This window comes from Ammospiza caudacuta, chromosome 11 (assembly GCF_027887145.1).
Source record: "Ammospiza caudacuta isolate bAmmCau1 chromosome 11, bAmmCau1.pri, whole genome shotgun sequence".
Lineage (NCBI taxonomy): Eukaryota > Metazoa > Chordata > Aves > Passeriformes > Passerellidae > Ammospiza > Ammospiza caudacuta.
In genome coordinates, this window is record NC_080603.1 from 8,492,790 (window position 1) to 8,511,174 (window position 18,385).

Consider the following 18,385-nt stretch of genomic DNA (forward strand, 5'->3'; position numbering starts at 1 on the left):
CTAAAAAAAAAAAAAAAAGATATCTCCTGGATCTCTTGCAAGTGGAATGAACAAGAAAAAAAAATAGAAGAAGAAATATAAGGAAAGGGAAAACTAATAATGCCTTTTCTAATTTACCTATATGCAAAAGCTCAAGCAGAGTTTGGGCAGTGTGTTGCTCTTGTATTGCTTCACCAAGGGGTGCCTAAATGTGTCTATAGAACAGCCACCTTTGGGTGAGTTTCTTTAGGGTATCAAAAGTACTTCAATATCAAATTTAAATAGTTAAGACCAAAGATCTGCCTGTGATATTCTTGGTAGTACTGGAAGCATCACCTACCTTTCAGAGGGGATTTCTTCAGCTGTGCCACACACTTGGAATGATCCTTACAAAGGTGCTTGTTTGTATCCATTCAGTTCTCCAATTTAGCAATCAAAAATCCTTTTCTAACTGGTTTGCATAGAATTTAAATAAGAATTGTCTGGGGAGGGGGTGCTTCTTGCATGCAGTAAAAAGTTGCTTCTGTGCTGGGTCACAGCAGAACCTCTGCACCATCCCTGTGCCACAGCTGTGGGATCTGTTCCTTGGAGCTCTGGGAGTTTCACAGAGGGAGCACCTCCCTGCTGTGCCAGAAGTACCTGCCTTGGCAAACAGGATTTTCAGGTTTATTCTCTGTAACTCTACAGGTTCTTCTGACACCACCAAATGCTGGGGCTGGCAGGGGCAGTCCCAGGCTGTGCTGAAGGCACCAAGGGCAGCTGTTCCCTGGGAATATCTTCAGCTCCCATGCAAGGGAAGAACATCTGCAGGGAGAGGCTGCTGTGCCCCAGTGCCCCTGGCTCTGCAGTGTGCTCAGACAAGGCAGGGAGGGAGAACAGCTCCTGCTGGGAGAGCCACAAGGTAACACATCCAGTGGGTAATGTTTTGTGTCTCTGTCCCTCCTCCTCTGGGATTTAATCCCAGCCCCTGGTTTATTGTAGGATTGCTAGATTGGAAAAGACCCCCATGATCACCAAATCCAACCTTTGAGAGCTCCACCCTGCCCTCTAAGCCCTATCACCAATGGCCACATTGACTCGTGTGTCTGAATGTTTTTAAACATGTGTGATACCTGGGAAGAGCCTTTCCCCTCCAGAGGGAAGCACAGAGGGCTTCTCCTCCTTGTTCAGAACTATGTTCACATCTGGATGGTCAGAAGCACTGGATTTTGTACCACTACACGTGACCAAAACCTGCTTTTTCTTTTTGACTCTGCTTCACAAATTACAGGGTGTTAATAAAGTTTGGCAGTTAATCCCTGCCTTCAAGGGGATGGGAAGAAAACTGGAATATCACACACTTCCTCTAATAGAAATGCCCAAGCAGCTCCCTCTGTGCTAATGCTGAGAGCAGCTCCCCAGATCCAGAGCCTTGCAGGAGGAACACCAGGAGTTCTGGGCAGCCCAGCTGGGGCCAGGCTGGAGCTCAAATAATCACTGAGCTGCACCCACCAGTGACTCTCCAGCTCCTGGGGATGGGCAGCAGGGACAAGTCCCTCCTGGGCTCCTGCTTCTCACCCTGCTCTCTGCCCAAGCCAAGGCAGGAAGGCCCCAAACCAGCAAACTGCTGTGGAAGGAATGCTTTCCCAACTGGAGCTGCTGGAATTCCTGTCAGCACCAAGACAATCCTTTCCACTGCTCAGCTCACAAACAACTAGCCAGGAGGGCAAGGAAACCAAACCAAGCCAACCCTAATTTAAACAATTAGAGAATTAATCATCAGCACACTAAGTAGTATTTAGACAGTGAGTTCAACATATGCCACACTGATGCCTTCAGCAGTTGCCAAATAGAATTAGAAAACTAACATTTATTAAATCAATTTGAATTTTAATATACATTTCAAGAATGTGGCAGCATAAAAGGAAATGTTTTTAGAAACAACCTGAATCTACCATTTGCAGTTTTACATTAACCATCAGGGCTCTCCTGTCGGCGCTCCGAACCACTCTTGACCTAAGTTCTCCAACTTTTGGTACCCACATTGAATGCAGCAGTGAGATAGTAAAGATTCCAAATACTCCCACATTTCTGGAGCAAAGGTACTTTGTATTTAATTTCATGAAAGTCCTAAAAATGTACCATCAACAATCTCAGCAAAACTCTGAACAGCTCTGCAAAAGCATTCCGACACAACCCGTGCTGTGCAGCCACTCCCAGACTCCGGGTCGCTGCTTCGCTTACATGTAGTGGACTAATAAACAGATTTACATTAGTAGGTCACGATCAAACCACCAAATTAGAGACTGGTAGGATCCCTCTGGGTCAACACAAAAATCACATACAAGTTTAACTAAATACATTTTAATAGGACATCGTTAAATCTCATGAGGGCTAAAAAACACAGATCTTAGGTACTTGGGTTGGCAAATAAAGACAAGAATACTAAGAAGCATTTTCCACCATTTACTCATTATCAAAAATATTTTTCAACTCTTCTTGCAAAACAAAAACAAAAAAGTACAGACTGGACACGTACATCACATTTTTCTTCCTATGGCTTTAACCCCCCACCCTGCCCACCCCACAAAAAAGACGGGGGGAGAAACAAACCAAAACCAACAAAAAGCTCTGACCACATTCACAGAAAATGACACCATGGTACACTACAAAACAAAAGGAGGTGCCATTTGTGTCCAACGGGTTTTGCTCATTTCTCGGTGAGGAACCGTCATTGTACGTGCTTTGTGCCAAATCAAAGCACACCCAGTGCCGGGCCGGAAAGCACCGCGGGGGCTGTGCCTAAGGAAAAGGGGAGATGGAAGCAGGAAAGGAACTAAAAAATCCACACATCATTTAACATGCTGCTGAAACAGGAATGGCCTTTGTATCAGACAGTAATGTTTGTGTTCAAGTCAGCCCATGTTTGGGTTGTGCTCTATCATTCCAAGAGGAGAATTTCTACTTTCACAAAGCAATCTCAACATTTTAGGCTTCCAATGAAGCCCTGAAGGCACAACTGAATCTTGTGCCTGCACTTGTATTTAGGGATTGAGCTGAAATCAACCATTTTTGCACAAAGCTGAATTCCTAAGAGGAATTCTTTCACTGTAACACTTTTCCAGATAAGCTCAACAACTTTGTGTTATTTTTCTATTTTCGAGCCTTTTGGCCCAGGTTGAAAAGCAATGACCTTCCAAAGCTGCTTTCAACATTTTAGCAAAAAGTGAGATAGGTTCAGGGTGGAGTGAGTTATAGATAGCTTATTCTGTTTAGCAAACACCCCAAAAATTTGACCTTGATAGCCCTCGATCCTGTGCCCTGGCTGGGAGGTGCCTGTCAGCAGGGAACTCCCCTCCGTGGGAGGGGTCCCGGCTCTGTTACAAACCTGATCAAACAACCCCCCCAGTGGTGAAAAGTGCTGCAGCATCTCCCTGGAGCCCTGGCACTGATCAGCACCAGAGGGGGGAAAATCAGCCAAGGACTTCCTGTAACCCACAAAACCCCTTCTCTTCCCCAGAAGCAACAGCAGTAAAACAGCAGGAACTTGGGAAAGGGAGAGGATGGTGCTAACAGAACTCGAGCCTTTGAAGGCTACCAGTGATGTTCTGCCCCAGCCCAGCCCCTCAGTGACTTGTCACACACAGGGGGCTGGCACAGAGGGGCAACTGAGCAGGGAGGTGACCTGTGAAGTGTCAGGAAGACAAACCCCAAGGATGATGATGCCATTACTAGGACAGGGTATCCAGGCTGGAGCTCAACCTTTGCACCCACGTGACCCTCCTGAGCCTTGCCTGCAGCCTGAGATGCCTTTTGGCCTGCCAGCTCAGTATATTTATTAATCTATTTTAACTGTATGCTGTTCAGTGGAGGGCACAACCAATTCTCACAATCACCACTACCTACCCTTTCCAGAGTGTATCCCCCAGCTCGTGCTGCCTTTCCCACAGGAATGTCAGGTCATTTCCTGCTCATGGTGACTGTAACCCATCAAATAATTATTTCTCTACACCATCACCTAGCACAGTTGAGATGCACTATCTAGATGCTACACTGAAGCCGAAGCTTTGACTGAGCACAAAGCATGAGCAAGTACAATGAGGTCAATATATTCCTTGTCAAAAGATCTTGTGATAAAATCATTTACATCAGCAATCCATCTCAAACTATGAGGTGCTGTAAGAACTAAAAACAGTTTTAGGGTAACTCCTCCATTATCTGCAACTATTTCCCAGACACTAATACACAGAACATAGCAATGAAAAACACTTGATACAAGTGATCTAAACGCAGGAGCTCCAGCAAGTTAAACAGAACCATAGCTGCCTTAAACCTGTAGCAGTTCCCCTACGGATGGCAGGGAAAAGAAAGAAAGGTTTAACAGTCATATCTCATGTCTATAGCTTCATCCAAACTTTTCTCATCGTGTGTACTGGCAGCTATAAACGTCGTTACTGGTGACCCTGTCACATTGATTACACTGGTGCTTGTGCTGGCATTGCGCACGGCAATGCTTGTCACATTAATGCCCAAAGTAAGCCGAGTCTGCTCCAAGGCCTTTTCTGGCACTGCAAAGGCCTCCAGCTTCTTCTCCCCGTTAGCCATGTAGGAGTTTTGGCAGCCACGGCATATGCAGTCAAGGCAGGCTTTGCGGTTAGAGTAGCAAGGGCAGCGTTGGCCACGGCATGTAAGAACACTTGGATTTTGGGTGGCACGACCACATTTACACCCTTTCTTTTCTTGTGGCTTTTTATACACAGTTTTCGTTGGGCTTCCTGGCATAACGTTACTGCTGGGAACTTTCTCCTTTGCCTTGTCTTTTGTTTTCAGCACCCCCGGTTTGGCTTTCGGGTGGGATTTCTTAGGGGCATGTTCTAAGTTCTTTTTCACGCTTTTGTTAGACAGGAGCACAGTTTTACTGATTTTGGGAGTAGTTCCTCCATTAGGTACAGTCGCAATAGGCTGCAAAGACATTTTATTTTCCTGTTTGACCGTCACGGGAGCCGACGCTCCCAGCGTCGGGCCGCAGATGATGCTGGAGATGGGCAGGGGCTGAACCTTCTCGCTGTCGCTTTCGGAGCGAGAGCGCTTCCTGTTCAGCTTCACCACCTTGGGCGTGGCTGCCGTGCAGGACAGCCCGTGAGGAGAAGCATCCGTGGCCATGAAAATGTTATGGCTGAGGGGAGGGGGGGAGAGCTGCAGGAAGGGGCCGTTGGCCACGTTGGCCTCCAAGGCGGGCTGCAGGTTGGAGTCGCACACCTCGCCGCTGGACACGGTCTCCAGGCTGCGCAGCACCTCCTCGACGCTGAGCAGCAGCGACCCGCCCGGCTTGATGTCCTCGCTGAAGCCGCAGATGTCGATGCCCGCGGGGCACAGGTCGCTGGTGGCCACGGTGTCACACACGGGCTGCAGGCCGCCGGGGATGTCCTCGGTTTTGATGTAATCGCCGGTGCCGCACACGTCGATGGCGCTGGCGTGCTCGGGAGAGGGGATGCTCACGCCCAGCTTCTCCACGGCCAGCCCGTTGCAGGGGGGCAGCCCGTTGATGACAGAGCCCCGCAGGTCCAGGCCGGGGGTGCTCTCGGGCAGCGCCGTGAACCCCCCGGGCGCGTCCGTCGCCAGCTCCGAGGTGGAAGGGACCGGGGAGTGCGTCAGACACAGAGCCAGGGCTGCGTCCGAGGACTTCTCGGCGTCCTCGTGGAGCGGTGCCCCATCCTTGAGCAGAGCCAGCAGGTCTGCAGAGCAATCCACGGCCTGGATGATGTCCCGGGCCAGCGGCGTCTGCGTGATGTACTCGCACAGCTTCTTGTAGCAGTTCACCAGGATGCTCAGCTGCTTGTTCTCCTCAAACTGCTCGTAGTCCTTGCACCAGCTACACGAGGGTTTCATCATCATCTTCTTGCCTTTACACGTTTTGCAGACATAATGCTGACAATTGGAGTTGGTAGGAGCAATAGGGTCTTGTAGCAAATTTCCTGCGAGAAAAAGGAAAAGGAAGATTACAATGGACTTAAGGCAGGTTTCTGAGACATTATTGGATGAATTTTTTATACTATCAAAAAAGTTACTCAAAAAGTTGAAAAACATCCCATCCAAACAACTGCCTGTACAAATTCTCACGGCTGCCAACCTGGTTTTAAAACACTAGATAAAATTAGAAGAAAACCTTCACACCACAATTTGTTGTGTGCTGCAGCCTTTAGAAACATTCTCAACTACAACACTACTGATTGCCTTCTCCCCTTCAGCTTTGTCCACAGAAATTTACAGAACATACAAGATTTCTATAAATTTACCAAAAGTGAAATAATAAACTCCTATGATAACTTACTGCAAAGATTTTAATGGAATTAGTAAAAACAAATGGAACAGAGCAGAGAGAGGGAAAACCCTGAAAGGAATGTAAAAATTATGAAATATCCACCCCTAAAGGGAAGAAGACACGCAGACTTTGTGTTATTTTTCATTTAACATTTAGTGAAACTATAAGAATAAACTATTTTTTTCATATTTTACTGTTTAAAATAAAAAACTAATAAAAATCAGCTACTAAAGGAACCCACACATCCCTGACAGCCCAGAAAGTTTCAGACCCCCAGCACTGACAGTCTGGAAGATTTTGTCTGCAGATCCCCAAAACTGTAAAAACCTGGAAGAATGGTTTTGGTTTTCCTTAAGAACAACTCAAATATTACCTAAGGATAAAATATGAAAGAACAAGTGAAACTAAATTCTGTATAGAAACAATCCAACTGGCTCCTATATCCAGAAAGTGACAGTGTTGCTTTGCTATTTCCAGGCAGCTCTAGGCCAGAAAGATATTCCATCTCCTAAATTAAATTGCAGAGTAACTGTAGTCATCCCCAGCAACAGGGCTCCCTCCCCTCCCAGCAGCACATTCTCAGCTCTGATCAGACCTTTCTCTCATAAGGAGCCTCTGCTGGATGAGTTACAGCCATCAGGGAATTCCCACCCAGCTTTTCCAAAGTGAAAACAATCTGCTGCAACAAGTGAATAAAATTAAACAACTTGGGAAGAGGAAGCAAACTGCATGTATCAAATCAGACTGGGATAAAAACCCCAAAATATCAAAGATATTTTCTCTCATTGCTCACTTCTCTGATCCCTTTTCCCTGCATTCCCTGATCCCCCTTTGGGAAGGGGCTGCTCCCAGTCCTTCACCTGAGCCATCATTCAGTAGGTGTGGCTGGATGTAAACTGGGTTTTGAGCAACAAATCCCAAGAGTCAGTGCTCAGGTTGGCATTGCACAGTGATTTTTAATAAATGGAGAGGAATCCAGTTGTTCAGCAAGCTGGCACAGAATGAGCCCTGCCCTGTGTGACAAGACCCCACCAGGAGAAGACAAAACACTCATCACATCAAGCTGGGAGGGTTTAAAGCCAACAGATGGAACATGAAGTCACACAGTCCAACCTGCAGGGGGAATTATTGGGTTTTTTCCCAAGTTCCCTTGACATGACACATAAACAACACAGGCAGAGGTGGCCATTGTGCTCCTAAGATGGAACTTGATTTCAGGAGAAAAGTTCCCTGAAGAGAACAAAACCAAAACTTGAAATCCCACCAGCTCCTCAAAGAGGTTCTGTCCTTCAGCAGAGTTCCACAACAATGGTCCAGCCCCCCTGGATCCTGAGTCCAACAGGACAGCAGGAGCTGTGCCCTGGCCAGTGCAGACACTTCAGAGTCTTAGAACTACAGTGCTCCCAGGGCAAAAGCCACCAGCATTAATTAATTCCCAATTAATTAAAGACACAAAGCAATTGGGTGCACTCCTCATCCACCAGTAGCCTCTCTTGGCTCCTTAGGACAATAAGGCTGAGTTATGCTTTGCAGAACTAAAATATTTCAGAGATGGCACCAAATAACAAGATACCACCTTAACTTTTAATTAGATTTTCAAAAAAGGCATCACCAACAGTGCGTTTTATTTCTCCCAAAATAAATTTGGCTGAAACTCCTGAATAAGTACAAATGCTAAAAGAAGATATAGGAAAATTTAAATTTCTGGAGGCTCTGAGGGAAAAACCAGACGGACTGACAAGACAAAACACTTCACATGCTCTCACTGCCAGGAAGAACAGAGCAAGTTCTACTCCCAGTAAATGCCAGGCAACCTACACTGGAGAGACATTAGGAATTGCCTGAGCTGTGAGAATATTTTCTGTTTCAACTATCTCATTGAATATTCATTCTTCAAAGTTTCTCTCTTGTATGGATTCTGTGGCACTATCACTCTCTTCAGTCTTAATACTGACAAGTTTAAAAACAAATGTCAACCATGAGATGCTAATTTCCCATAAAATTAAGTTTCATTACTTTTAATACTCAGGGAGGGGCACTAAGTCAGCAGCACTGTCCCACAAACAGCAGCTGAGCCTTTTTGGAACCTCGAGGTTTGGCAAGGCCAAGATCTCACTTTTGCCTGGTGGCCATCAGTGCTGCCCTTCTCTAGAAATTTTAAAATTTGTATCTCCATGATAAGGAGAAGGGCCCTGAAGTTAATATTTTTTCATGCTTATAATTTGGTACTTCTCTAAGCTAAATGTAGATTTTCATTTTATTGTGCAGCCACTCACCTGCATTAGACCCCCCCCACAATTACTCACTGCAGACCTACAGTTCCACAGCCCTGTGTAGCCTGGTGCTGTCCTAAGGGGTTTATCAATACACCAAAAGCAAAATTGTGTTCTTATAAAGCCTCCAAAACGAGACTTTCCTTCCACATCAGCTCTTAACTATGCTGATTTCAGAAAGGTTGACTACATACATTCCTTAAGATCAGCACTTACAATTAATGAGGAGCATGTACAGAGGAAAAACTTTTAATATATTATTTACCAAACACCCCAGCTGATCTGGAAAGGCTGTCCTGGGAGGTGGAGGGAGGTCACTTGAACCACACTGAATACTTCCTGCTGCGGTGCTTAATGAGCATTTCACAGCTGCAGGGACAAGGGGAAGCATCTGCAAATTGTGTCTCTGAGACCAAAGGGAGGAGAAGAATTGGGAATCAAAACAATTGTTAGGTGTCTGTACCCAGCAAATATGCTCCTAATGGATGAAATTCACTGGGAAGAAAGGCTATTCTCACCTACCCTCCGCAAAGGCAGGAAAGGGCTAAACACAAATATCTAATTTAGGGTCCTTGGAAATGCTACTGGAACATTAATCACTGAAAATTATCTTGGCTTTTCCAACAACCCAAAGTCTTAAGAATTATTTAATTATTAAATCTTAATTTCATGAAGTAAAATAGAAAAACTTAAGTCAAATTGTTTTTACAAATACAAATTTATCCCTGGGGTTGATCACCAGAAGCGCTCTGGTGCTCAGCCAGCACTGGGCAGCCATGGCACACAGGAGGAGAGGGCAGCTCACCCACCAACCTGTGCCCATCAAACAGCACAGGCAGCACCACCTTGTTTATAAACCACGGCCACAGAAACAGAAATGCTGAGCCTCTCCCAAGCTCTGAGGAACGGGAAGCTCTTCCCAGCTGAGGTTTCACACACAGACTTGTGCATGCCAGGGACCCCAAAGTCATATCCACAGCTGGAGCTCTGACAGCTGCACTGCTGTACTGTCAGCCTCTTCACTTTGGGATTAAACATCATCTGATTGTTTCTATTAAAACAATTAACAGCCAGAAAGCTCCAACAACTCGTCCAAGCTTCAGGAGCTCCTGCAGGACAGGAGCTGGATCTCAGAGTGTGACACCACTGCTCAGGGGTTTGTCTCAGCCATCCCTCTCCTGCAGCTGCAGCACCATGGGAAGGAAAAGCCTGAACTGCTCCCTGCCACTGCACACAGCATCCTCTCACCCAAGAAACGATCAGCTGGAGCCCACTGAAGAATGAGCAGCAGCTCAACGAGGCTTTAAAGCAAAACACAACAGAAAATCCCCTCACAAAAGCAGCGTTTCCCGAGTTGGATAAACCCCCTAAAAGCTCTATTTGCAAAACTATCTGACGACAGACAGGCAGGCATATGATGAGCAGCAAAAAGGTCTGTCAGCCATCTGCAGAGGAATACAACAAATGTGTGGGATCTGTTTTAGAGGGGTGGGAGATGTGGGTACTTCCTAGAAAACAAGAAAACTGAACACATTCTGACTCACAGAGATTACTGCATGGACATGACAGCAGAGAAAGGTCTCACACATCCCCAGCCCTAACAGGGCTAAGTCTCACTTCCAGACCTACACTGAGGACGGGCTGGACCATGTTGGATTTGATGCATTTCACCAAAACTGCACCAAAGTCAGGAGCCAGAGTCCCCAGACTGATGTCTGTCCCACCCCTGCCCTAGCAGCTGTCCCAGACAGTAAAACACTGGGCAGCTCCTCTCAGTGAAACCTGCGGGATGCCCTGTCCCCAGTGTCCCACCCCCTGCACAGCATTCCCAAAGCAATTCCCAAAACGTGCTCTGAGACACAACCACATCTCTGCAATATTCCAGGGGCACAGCTCTGAACCCACAGCTACAGAACATGGAACAGAGCTAAGGGCAGTTCACAACAGCACTACAGATGTGTGATCCTTTCATGGGCTTTGACACAAGGTTCTGTACAAAGAAATTGTACAACTCAGCCAAAAAGTAGAAACAAAAATGTTCCCCAAGATTCCCAGCACAGAACTCTGAGAAACAATGAGAGTTTCCCTGTGAACTATGAGAAATGATTTCTTCCTGCAAACACCACCTTGCCCTTAGATCACCCCAACCACACCACCAGAATTTGACCAAGACATCCACAAACACTTATAAATTCCTTGCTGGGTGTAATGGAAATGTGGAGGACACAAAAAAACCCACTAAACTGACCCCCCCCACACACACCCAGTCAACTAAAAATACTTATTTCAAAATTTTTTCAGAGAAAACATTTTGCTGGCTACTGAGTATTTCTGCATATCCTCCATGAACACACAACTATGAAAAAATTGTTAAGACATTATTACCCTCATATAAGGACAGTTGTGAATAATGAATCAATGTTTGTATAACTCTCTGACAAAATAAAAACTGCACTGTTTTTGCCTGAACACCCTGGGAGCCCAAATTAACCATGATCAGAGGACAGGCTATTTTTCTTCCTATCTGGAGATACAGTCAATCTATTTAGCTAAAGTTCAAGGGAAAAAACTCCAACAAATTGCATTATAACTGCAGAAGGGACCGACTGCCTTGTTCTTTGAGTTCACCCCCCACATAAGACACAACAGAACATTTTTACTAAATCCTATGTCAAAGTTATAGTTCTGTTTGAAAGTCCTTGTGTTTACAAAATATCTGGAAAAATTCTAAATGTATTTTTAGCAAACTAGGTGATAAAGCTCAAACTTTGAGGCTTTAAGAACATGGATAAATTCATCTTTTTCACCACACAGTGTAAAATTTTCACATAATGATGTTTTCCAAAAGTCAAGATTGCTGTATTTTGAGAAGTTTCAAATAGCAAAGTTACCATTTCTCCTATGGGTATAAGATAATAACATGTTACTAAGCTGCAGAAACACTCATAAGAGTTAGAACTTCCTTTGGAAGTTATAGATCAAGTTCATCACATTCCCCAAGCAATCAAAAAGCAATGAAAACAATTTTTCTACACCAAGCAGAAATGCTGGAACATGAGAATCTCGGAGTGAAGTGCTGTGCAAGGCACAGTGCAGAGGGAGCCGTGGGCAGGCTCAGCAGACCCCAACACCGAATTCCAGCACTGCAGGGCCTCCAGAGGACCCCAACACCGAATTCCAGCACTGCAGGGCCTCCAGAGGACCCCAACACCGAATTCCAGCACTGCAGGGCCTCCAGGAGATCCCAACAGCGAATTCCAGCACTGCAGGGCCTCCAGGAGAGTGGGAAACCTGTGCTCTCTGCAGGGCACCGAGCTCAGCACAGGCTGTACTGCCATCACTTCCCAAGCCACTGCCCAGCCCCAGGGAATGTTTCCTGCCCTTACTAAAGCTCCAACACAACATCCAGGAATGCTCAGTCCGTACTGAGAGGCATGACTGTAAATCTTGGGGAGCAAAGCAAACAGAGGCAGAGGAAGGTGCTGGAGTGCTGCTGCCCGGGATGGCAGAGCTCAGCCATCCCAATACAGATGCCTCCTGGCAACACATTAACTCCTTTCTAAACACTCGGGAACACAATCGCTTCAATCAATATCCTCAGGCACCACCAAAGCCATCCATCACCTCCCAGCTCCTCTCCAATCCCAGCAAAGACAGCCTGCAACTCTCTTTGGAGTCACTGTCACCCAGCTGAGGGGACCACAGCTACTTCTCTTCCTACTCAATTTTCCTCTAAGGCAGAGGAGTATTTTTAGTTTAGAAACCAATTTAAATTCTACTGGCAGAACTTTCTGTTATCAAAACTTCTGCAGTACAATGCAGACATCCTTGACAAAGCAGTTCTCCCAGGAGTCACACACAGGGTTTGAAAACAGGAAAGGGAAACGAAGTTGAGTAGGGAGATTTTAAGAGGAAATCACCCAACACGTTCTTGAGTAAAACCTGGTGTATACAGAGATGTGTGACTGGACATTTTATAGACAATTATAGACCAAGCACAAACAGAATACCTGCAGCAAAAGGTGTTTTCTCCACAAATTCAGAAGTGCTTTGGCAACCATTCATGACCATTTTTAAGGGGAAAATCGTGTACTTTTAAAAACTACCAGTACTTTTGTTTACAGTATTTCTCATAACTGAAAACAGAGGAAAGAAGAAAATGTCAATGGAGAAAATACCTAAAAAACCCCACAGAGCCAGACCAATTTTCAAACATAAAAGGCAGCTCTGATCTGGTAGCACAGATCATCAATCAGCCTTCACTATCCTCAACCTTGGAAGAATGGACAAGGAAGAAGTCCTAAGCTAAACTTTTCCATCACAAAACTTTAAAAACTCGTGGTTTTTTCACTCTAACACTCTGTTATCCAAGCTCAACTTAGCCATGGCTCACATCCCAAATGGAAACTCCAGTATCATCCATATAATTAAGATTTATTAGAATGGGAATTTGTTTCATCTCCCTTATTTCATGTCTGTGACAGGAAACTGAATTTTCCAGGAAGTTTCCATCTGTTTAGGTGTCGCTCAAGTATCTCCCCTTTGAGGGAAGTTCAGTGCAAGTGTCCAGGCCCAGTTCCCACCATTTCCCAGGACAGAGTGCAGCCCCCAGCCCAGAGCTCTGCCTGGGACCTGGAACCAGGAACCACAGCCCAAGAGCTGCTGTCCAGGGAAGGGCACTGGGGGACACAGGAACTGCAGAAGCAAAGGAGAATCACCTCAGAGAGAGGAGAGGAAGAGAAGCCTTCACATGGACAGAATGGCACAAAGTGGAAAATTTTACACAACTGTATCTCACCGACTATGGAGACATTGCAGATCTAGTGCCAAGTATAATTGATTATAATATGTATTTATATTGTACACTCCATTCAACTTTGGCAGTATAAAACTCTCAAAACAGGCTATTGCTTTTACACAAGAGCAGGAGGGAAATAACATCCTTACATTAACCTTTATATAGAAAAACAAAAGTTAACAGTTTTTATTTTACTTTTTAGGCAATTCATGCCACTGCCCATGCTTGGGAGTTGCTTCCACAATGCTGCTGCAGCACTGAGCCTTCAACCCCTGGCTAAAATCATCAAGGGCTGCCCCAGAACACCGGATGGGCTCTGTGAGGTACCAGTCTGTGCTGCCGTGGGTTTCTTTGTTCCTCCCCCTAATCTCCCTAAAGCCACATGTTGTCTCACATCCCCTTACTGGGATTACAGGATGTTTAAGACAAGAACTGTATTCTCATCCTGTATTTCCCAGCACCAGATGGGGTCCTGGCCAAGCATAAAACGTTGTCCTGCAGCCCTGCCAGCTTCCAAGAGCTCTCTCAAACAGCAATACCCATCTTTCACATACCTTTGAAATACCTTTCAGAGATTCCATAATGAAGTTTGCTATGGATAATAAGCTAAGCTGATCTGACTGGCAATCCTATCTCTTACAAGCATTTCAGAGAGGGCTCTTAATGCTGAAAAGACCAATGATTTGCAGTTACCTGAATGGTATCTGAACCAGAGAATGGCACTGCTAAGGTGTTTATGCAATGGATAGCACCTTTAAAACATAGAAGTTTGTTGCATAAATTCTACTACACTATTTTTAAACTGAATGTGTGTTATCATGCAATTTTATAATAATCATTTTATTCTAGAGGTTGAAACTTGTATTTCACATCCTCAAAACACACAAGGCACAGCCCTTCTGCCTAATGCACACTTGGGAGCAGTTATTTTCAAGTTTTAAAAGCTCTAGGAAATATTGTCTTATACATCCCTATAAAAGAGTGATGTATTACCTACAGCACTGTCCAGGAAACTGTCACATGATCACACTGAAATCCTAGAAATGCACACACAGCTGTCCCAGCCACAGAACTGAGCCCTTATCACCCATCATGAGGCAAGAGGGAGACCTTGAATCCACCCAGAACTGATTCAGCTGACTTGCACTGACATACTGTATTTACATTTTGGCTTTCTACTGCTGCAACTCCATGTGTGCCAATCTGAATCTGAAATCAGAGCTTTAATTAGAACTTCATAATTATGTGGGTCCAAAAACTTCTGCCACCCCCTGGTGTAAAAGACTATGGGATCACAAGGAAATGAGCTGGCTTATGCCTCGTGCTTTGGGAGCTCAGTGGAAGCCCAGCAATGTTAGCTGATTTATGTAGCTAGCACTCATTTCTCCTAAAAACAGCTCCCTAAAATTAAAGGGACAATCTGGACCATGGAATTAACACCTACAGCATAACAAAGCATTACAGAATGCACTCAAGAGAGATTACACACTGAGAAAAAAACTGATGACATAAGGAGCACTAATTTGTGGAGTAACTTCCCAAGGGAATTCCTAGAAGTCCAGCACTTGAGACTTTCACCACTGCTGATACTTCCTGCAGCAGTTCTCCAACAAAGCACTCAGCACTTTACAAAGATCCGTGCAAGCAAAGTACCAGACACTCCCAGTTCCATGTCCATGGACCCAGAGCCAGGTGTTTGGGTCTCATGGTCTGAACAGACAAACAGGGCAGCAAGAAGGGAGCATGAGAAAAGCTTTCAGGCATTAACACAAAAAAGCCAACCCAAACCCACAGTGCCCAGTTAGCTCAGCTGGTCAGAGCAGGGTGCTGAGAACACCAAGGTTCTGTGCTCAGCCCCTCCACGGGCCATTCACTAACATGCCATGGCCCTTGTGGGTCCCTTCCACCTCAGAATATTCTGGGATTCTGGCAGAGTGGTCACAGTGCTCACTGTCAGGATCTCTCAATGTAGCCTTTACTTCAGTAATTAGACTTTTACCTTTTAAAACACCAAAGCTAAATGGCTGATAGTTGTACAAGGTTTCATGACCTTAAATATTCAGCAGGTATCAGAGGTGCAACAGCTCTTAGCACTAAGAGAAAAGGAACACAAAAGCAAATGAGAAAAAGATGGACTGGCCTTTACCAGTCTGAACTGCAGATTGGTGACACTGGGAACAGCAGAGTGAGCAGTTCTGTGTGGGGCAGGCCCACTCCCCCATGGCCACCTCAGGCCCTAGACAGACACCTGAGTAACTCTGTTTTACTGCATGGCTCCACAGAGAGTGTGGAATTTACTGAGGGCCCTGGATACTGACACACCACAAACAGGAGTCCAGGAGGCACAGATAAGACTGGTTAATCAGCTGTAAGCAAAACATTTCAAATAAACAGCAGCTACAGTTATCTGAAAGCTAGCCACAGTAGGAAAAAAAATATAGACCAAAGGAATAACCCAAATATCCAAAGAAAATAAAGAGTCAAGAGAGAAAGCAGAACCATCAAGAGGTAGTTTTTAAATAGGAATATCCATGGAGGCACAAGGAAATAGAAAAAAACAAACTAAAAGCCTGATTTGCTCTACAAAACTGAGAGTGGCAGAAAAACCAAGCAAAAAAAGCTGAAGAAGGGGGGAAAAAGCTCAGGAATTTGGGCAGGGACAAATTAAAGATAGACAATTTCAACAGCACAGAGTGTAAAACTAAGATTGCAAAAGGCCAAGAAGGGAAGAAGGCAAGGCAAGGAGAACAAAGACCGTATTTCAGAAGACCAGGCTTAAAGTGGAGAGAGCACAGCAATGCAAATATCTTAGTAAATAAAATCAGAACGATATTTGCATATTTTTTGGCAAAAGCAGTCTGGTGAGTGACCAAAAGCAGGAGGAATTTATAGGAAGAAAGCACAAATGGGGTTGGAATCAATCGGGCCTAAGGTGATAAGAAATAAAAAGCAGAGATGCATCAACACTAGCATCGGGATTCCAGGAGGAAAAATCCTTAAGACAAATTACTTCAGGAAATGACGATGCAGAGATCCTGGGAACGGGCTCCCTCCTTCCCAGTGCAAACAGATCTCTATTTTCAAAGACTTTAAGTGGGAGGAGCCAATAGCGAGAGGATAGGAAGCATCTAACGCTACTTTAGCCGTCTCAACAGTTAAATCCTGATCTGAAAATAAATAAAATATTTAACTTTCTAAACCCCAGTAATTCAATTCAAATCCAGTGTAACACACACATCGGTATCGACAAACACAGCGAACATAAAACCACTCTGGCAGGAAAATACAAACACAAACAGGGCAGGACTTAAAACTACCAGAGGAAAAAAAGGAGATTTCAAAAAATTTAACAACCAAGAGGTCTAACAGGTCAGAGCCCCCTCCCGACACTGACCAAGGCTTCAAAGGGAAGTTCAAGGAAATCTAACAGTTTATTCCAGAGCTTCCTCCCAGGAACGGACACATGCCCCCACTCCGTAAACACAGCAGAATGCAATTCCTTCCCAGTATTCCCCAGCCTGTAACACCGAAATTCCGGACACTGCCTTTGCCCACGGCACACAGAACGCTCTTTTCTGGGGGACAGGAGTGGGAAAAACCCAGCAGACTTCCAGCCTGTTCGTTTTTTATGGTAATTATCGTTACAGAACATTTATCTACTAGGCACAAAAATCCAAAATCAATTATTGTTTCCTGGCTTTCAGTCGGAATTACTTATTGTTTACATTTCAAGGAGTGGGGGGAAAAATTACAAAGTTCCTCTTCCCCTGCCTCTACGGTCTGCATTTCGTTTGGGGTATCTTTTACCACACTCGCTCTTAGTCATCGCTTTTTTAAAGCGATTAACTCCACTACTCGGGGTATTCCAACAACCACTGACAACCGCCGTACCCTCGGTGAAGCGGTGACCATAATAAAGCGCTGCATTTCGAGGCAAACACTCTCTGCGCGCCGCCACCGCCTTGGCAGCGTGCGCGGCCGCCGAGCCACAGCCCCTGCCGCCTCCCTGCCCTTGTGACCGGCCCTGCCCGCGGCTGCCCCGCGCCGGGGGCGGGTTCAGCCCGGCCAGTTCCCACTCCGCCGCTCCCGAGCTGCGAGCCGCCCCCCCGGCGGCCGCGGCACCGGCCCCTCCGGGCCCGGCAAACTTTGCCGGGAGCTGCCCCGGAGCGGGCCGGGCGAGGCCGAGGCAGCCCCGGTGCGGGCCCAGGGCCGTGCGGGAGCCCCGGGGAGGCTCATTGTGCAGGAACAAAAGAAAGATCCTCACCGCACACGCAGCAGGAGAGGGACTGCCTGAAGTAGGGCAGGAGCTTGTTAATCTCGGAAAAGGACTGGGGGTCCGCCGGGTCGTAGTTGAGCACCAGGCGGCTCGCGGACACGTAGAGAGCAGTGGCATTCACCGGGTTCATCGCCGCCGCTCGCTCGCCGCCGGCTGCGCGGTGCGAAGAAGGTCTGCGCGGGCCGCGGGGGCAGGTGGCCCCGGGGCGGGGGCCGGCCGGGTGTCACCTTGGTCCGGGGCCACCTGGAGCCGCGCGGCAGCGGCGGCGGCAGCGCGGAGGCCGCGGCGGCCCTGCCAGAGGGGGCCGCGCCGGCTCCTCCTCCGCCTCCCGCGGGGGAGGCCTCGCTCCGAGCGGCGGCTCGGCCCGGGCGGCAGCGGCGGCGGCGCTACTGCAGGTCCCTGCGGGCCATACCCGCCCCGCCGCGGGGCCCCTGCTGCTGTCGGCGCCTCCCTCAGCGGCGGCCCGGCATGGCGGCGGCCGCAGGCAGGATCCGCGAACGGGCGCGGGGCGGCGGCGGGGCCGCGCTGCCCGATGCGGCGGGAGGGCGGCGGAGGCACCCGGGGTTCACCGCGGCCGCATCACCGCGGCGGCGGCGCCGCCTCCTGCGCGGGGCCGGTGGGCGCGCGGGCAGGGCCGGGCGGGCCGCGCGCGCTCCGCGGTGGCGCCGTTAGATCCGGCCGTCACTGCGGGGCCATCGCCGCCGCCCGCGCCGCGCATGCGCGCCCGCAGCGGGGCGGGGGGGCGCCGGCGCCCTCTA

General features: G+C 47.1%; 1 protein-coding gene across 1 annotated transcript; it reads right to left on the minus strand.

The window, feature by feature from the left end:
- Window positions 1–1,924: 1,924 nt before the first annotated feature.
- Window positions 1,925–17,841, minus strand: MSL2 (MSL complex subunit 2). The gene is made up of 2 exons (XM_058812179.1): window positions 17,616–17,841; window positions 1,925–5,933 (listed from the first exon to the last, which is right to left on the minus strand). The coding sequence occupies exons 1-2, from the start codon at window positions 17,755–17,757 to the stop codon at window positions 4,336–4,338; spliced, it is 1,740 nt and encodes a 579-aa protein (XP_058668162.1). The 5' UTR covers window positions 17,758–17,841; the 3' UTR covers window positions 1,925–4,335.
- Between the last annotated feature and the right edge of the window lie 544 nt (window positions 17,842–18,385).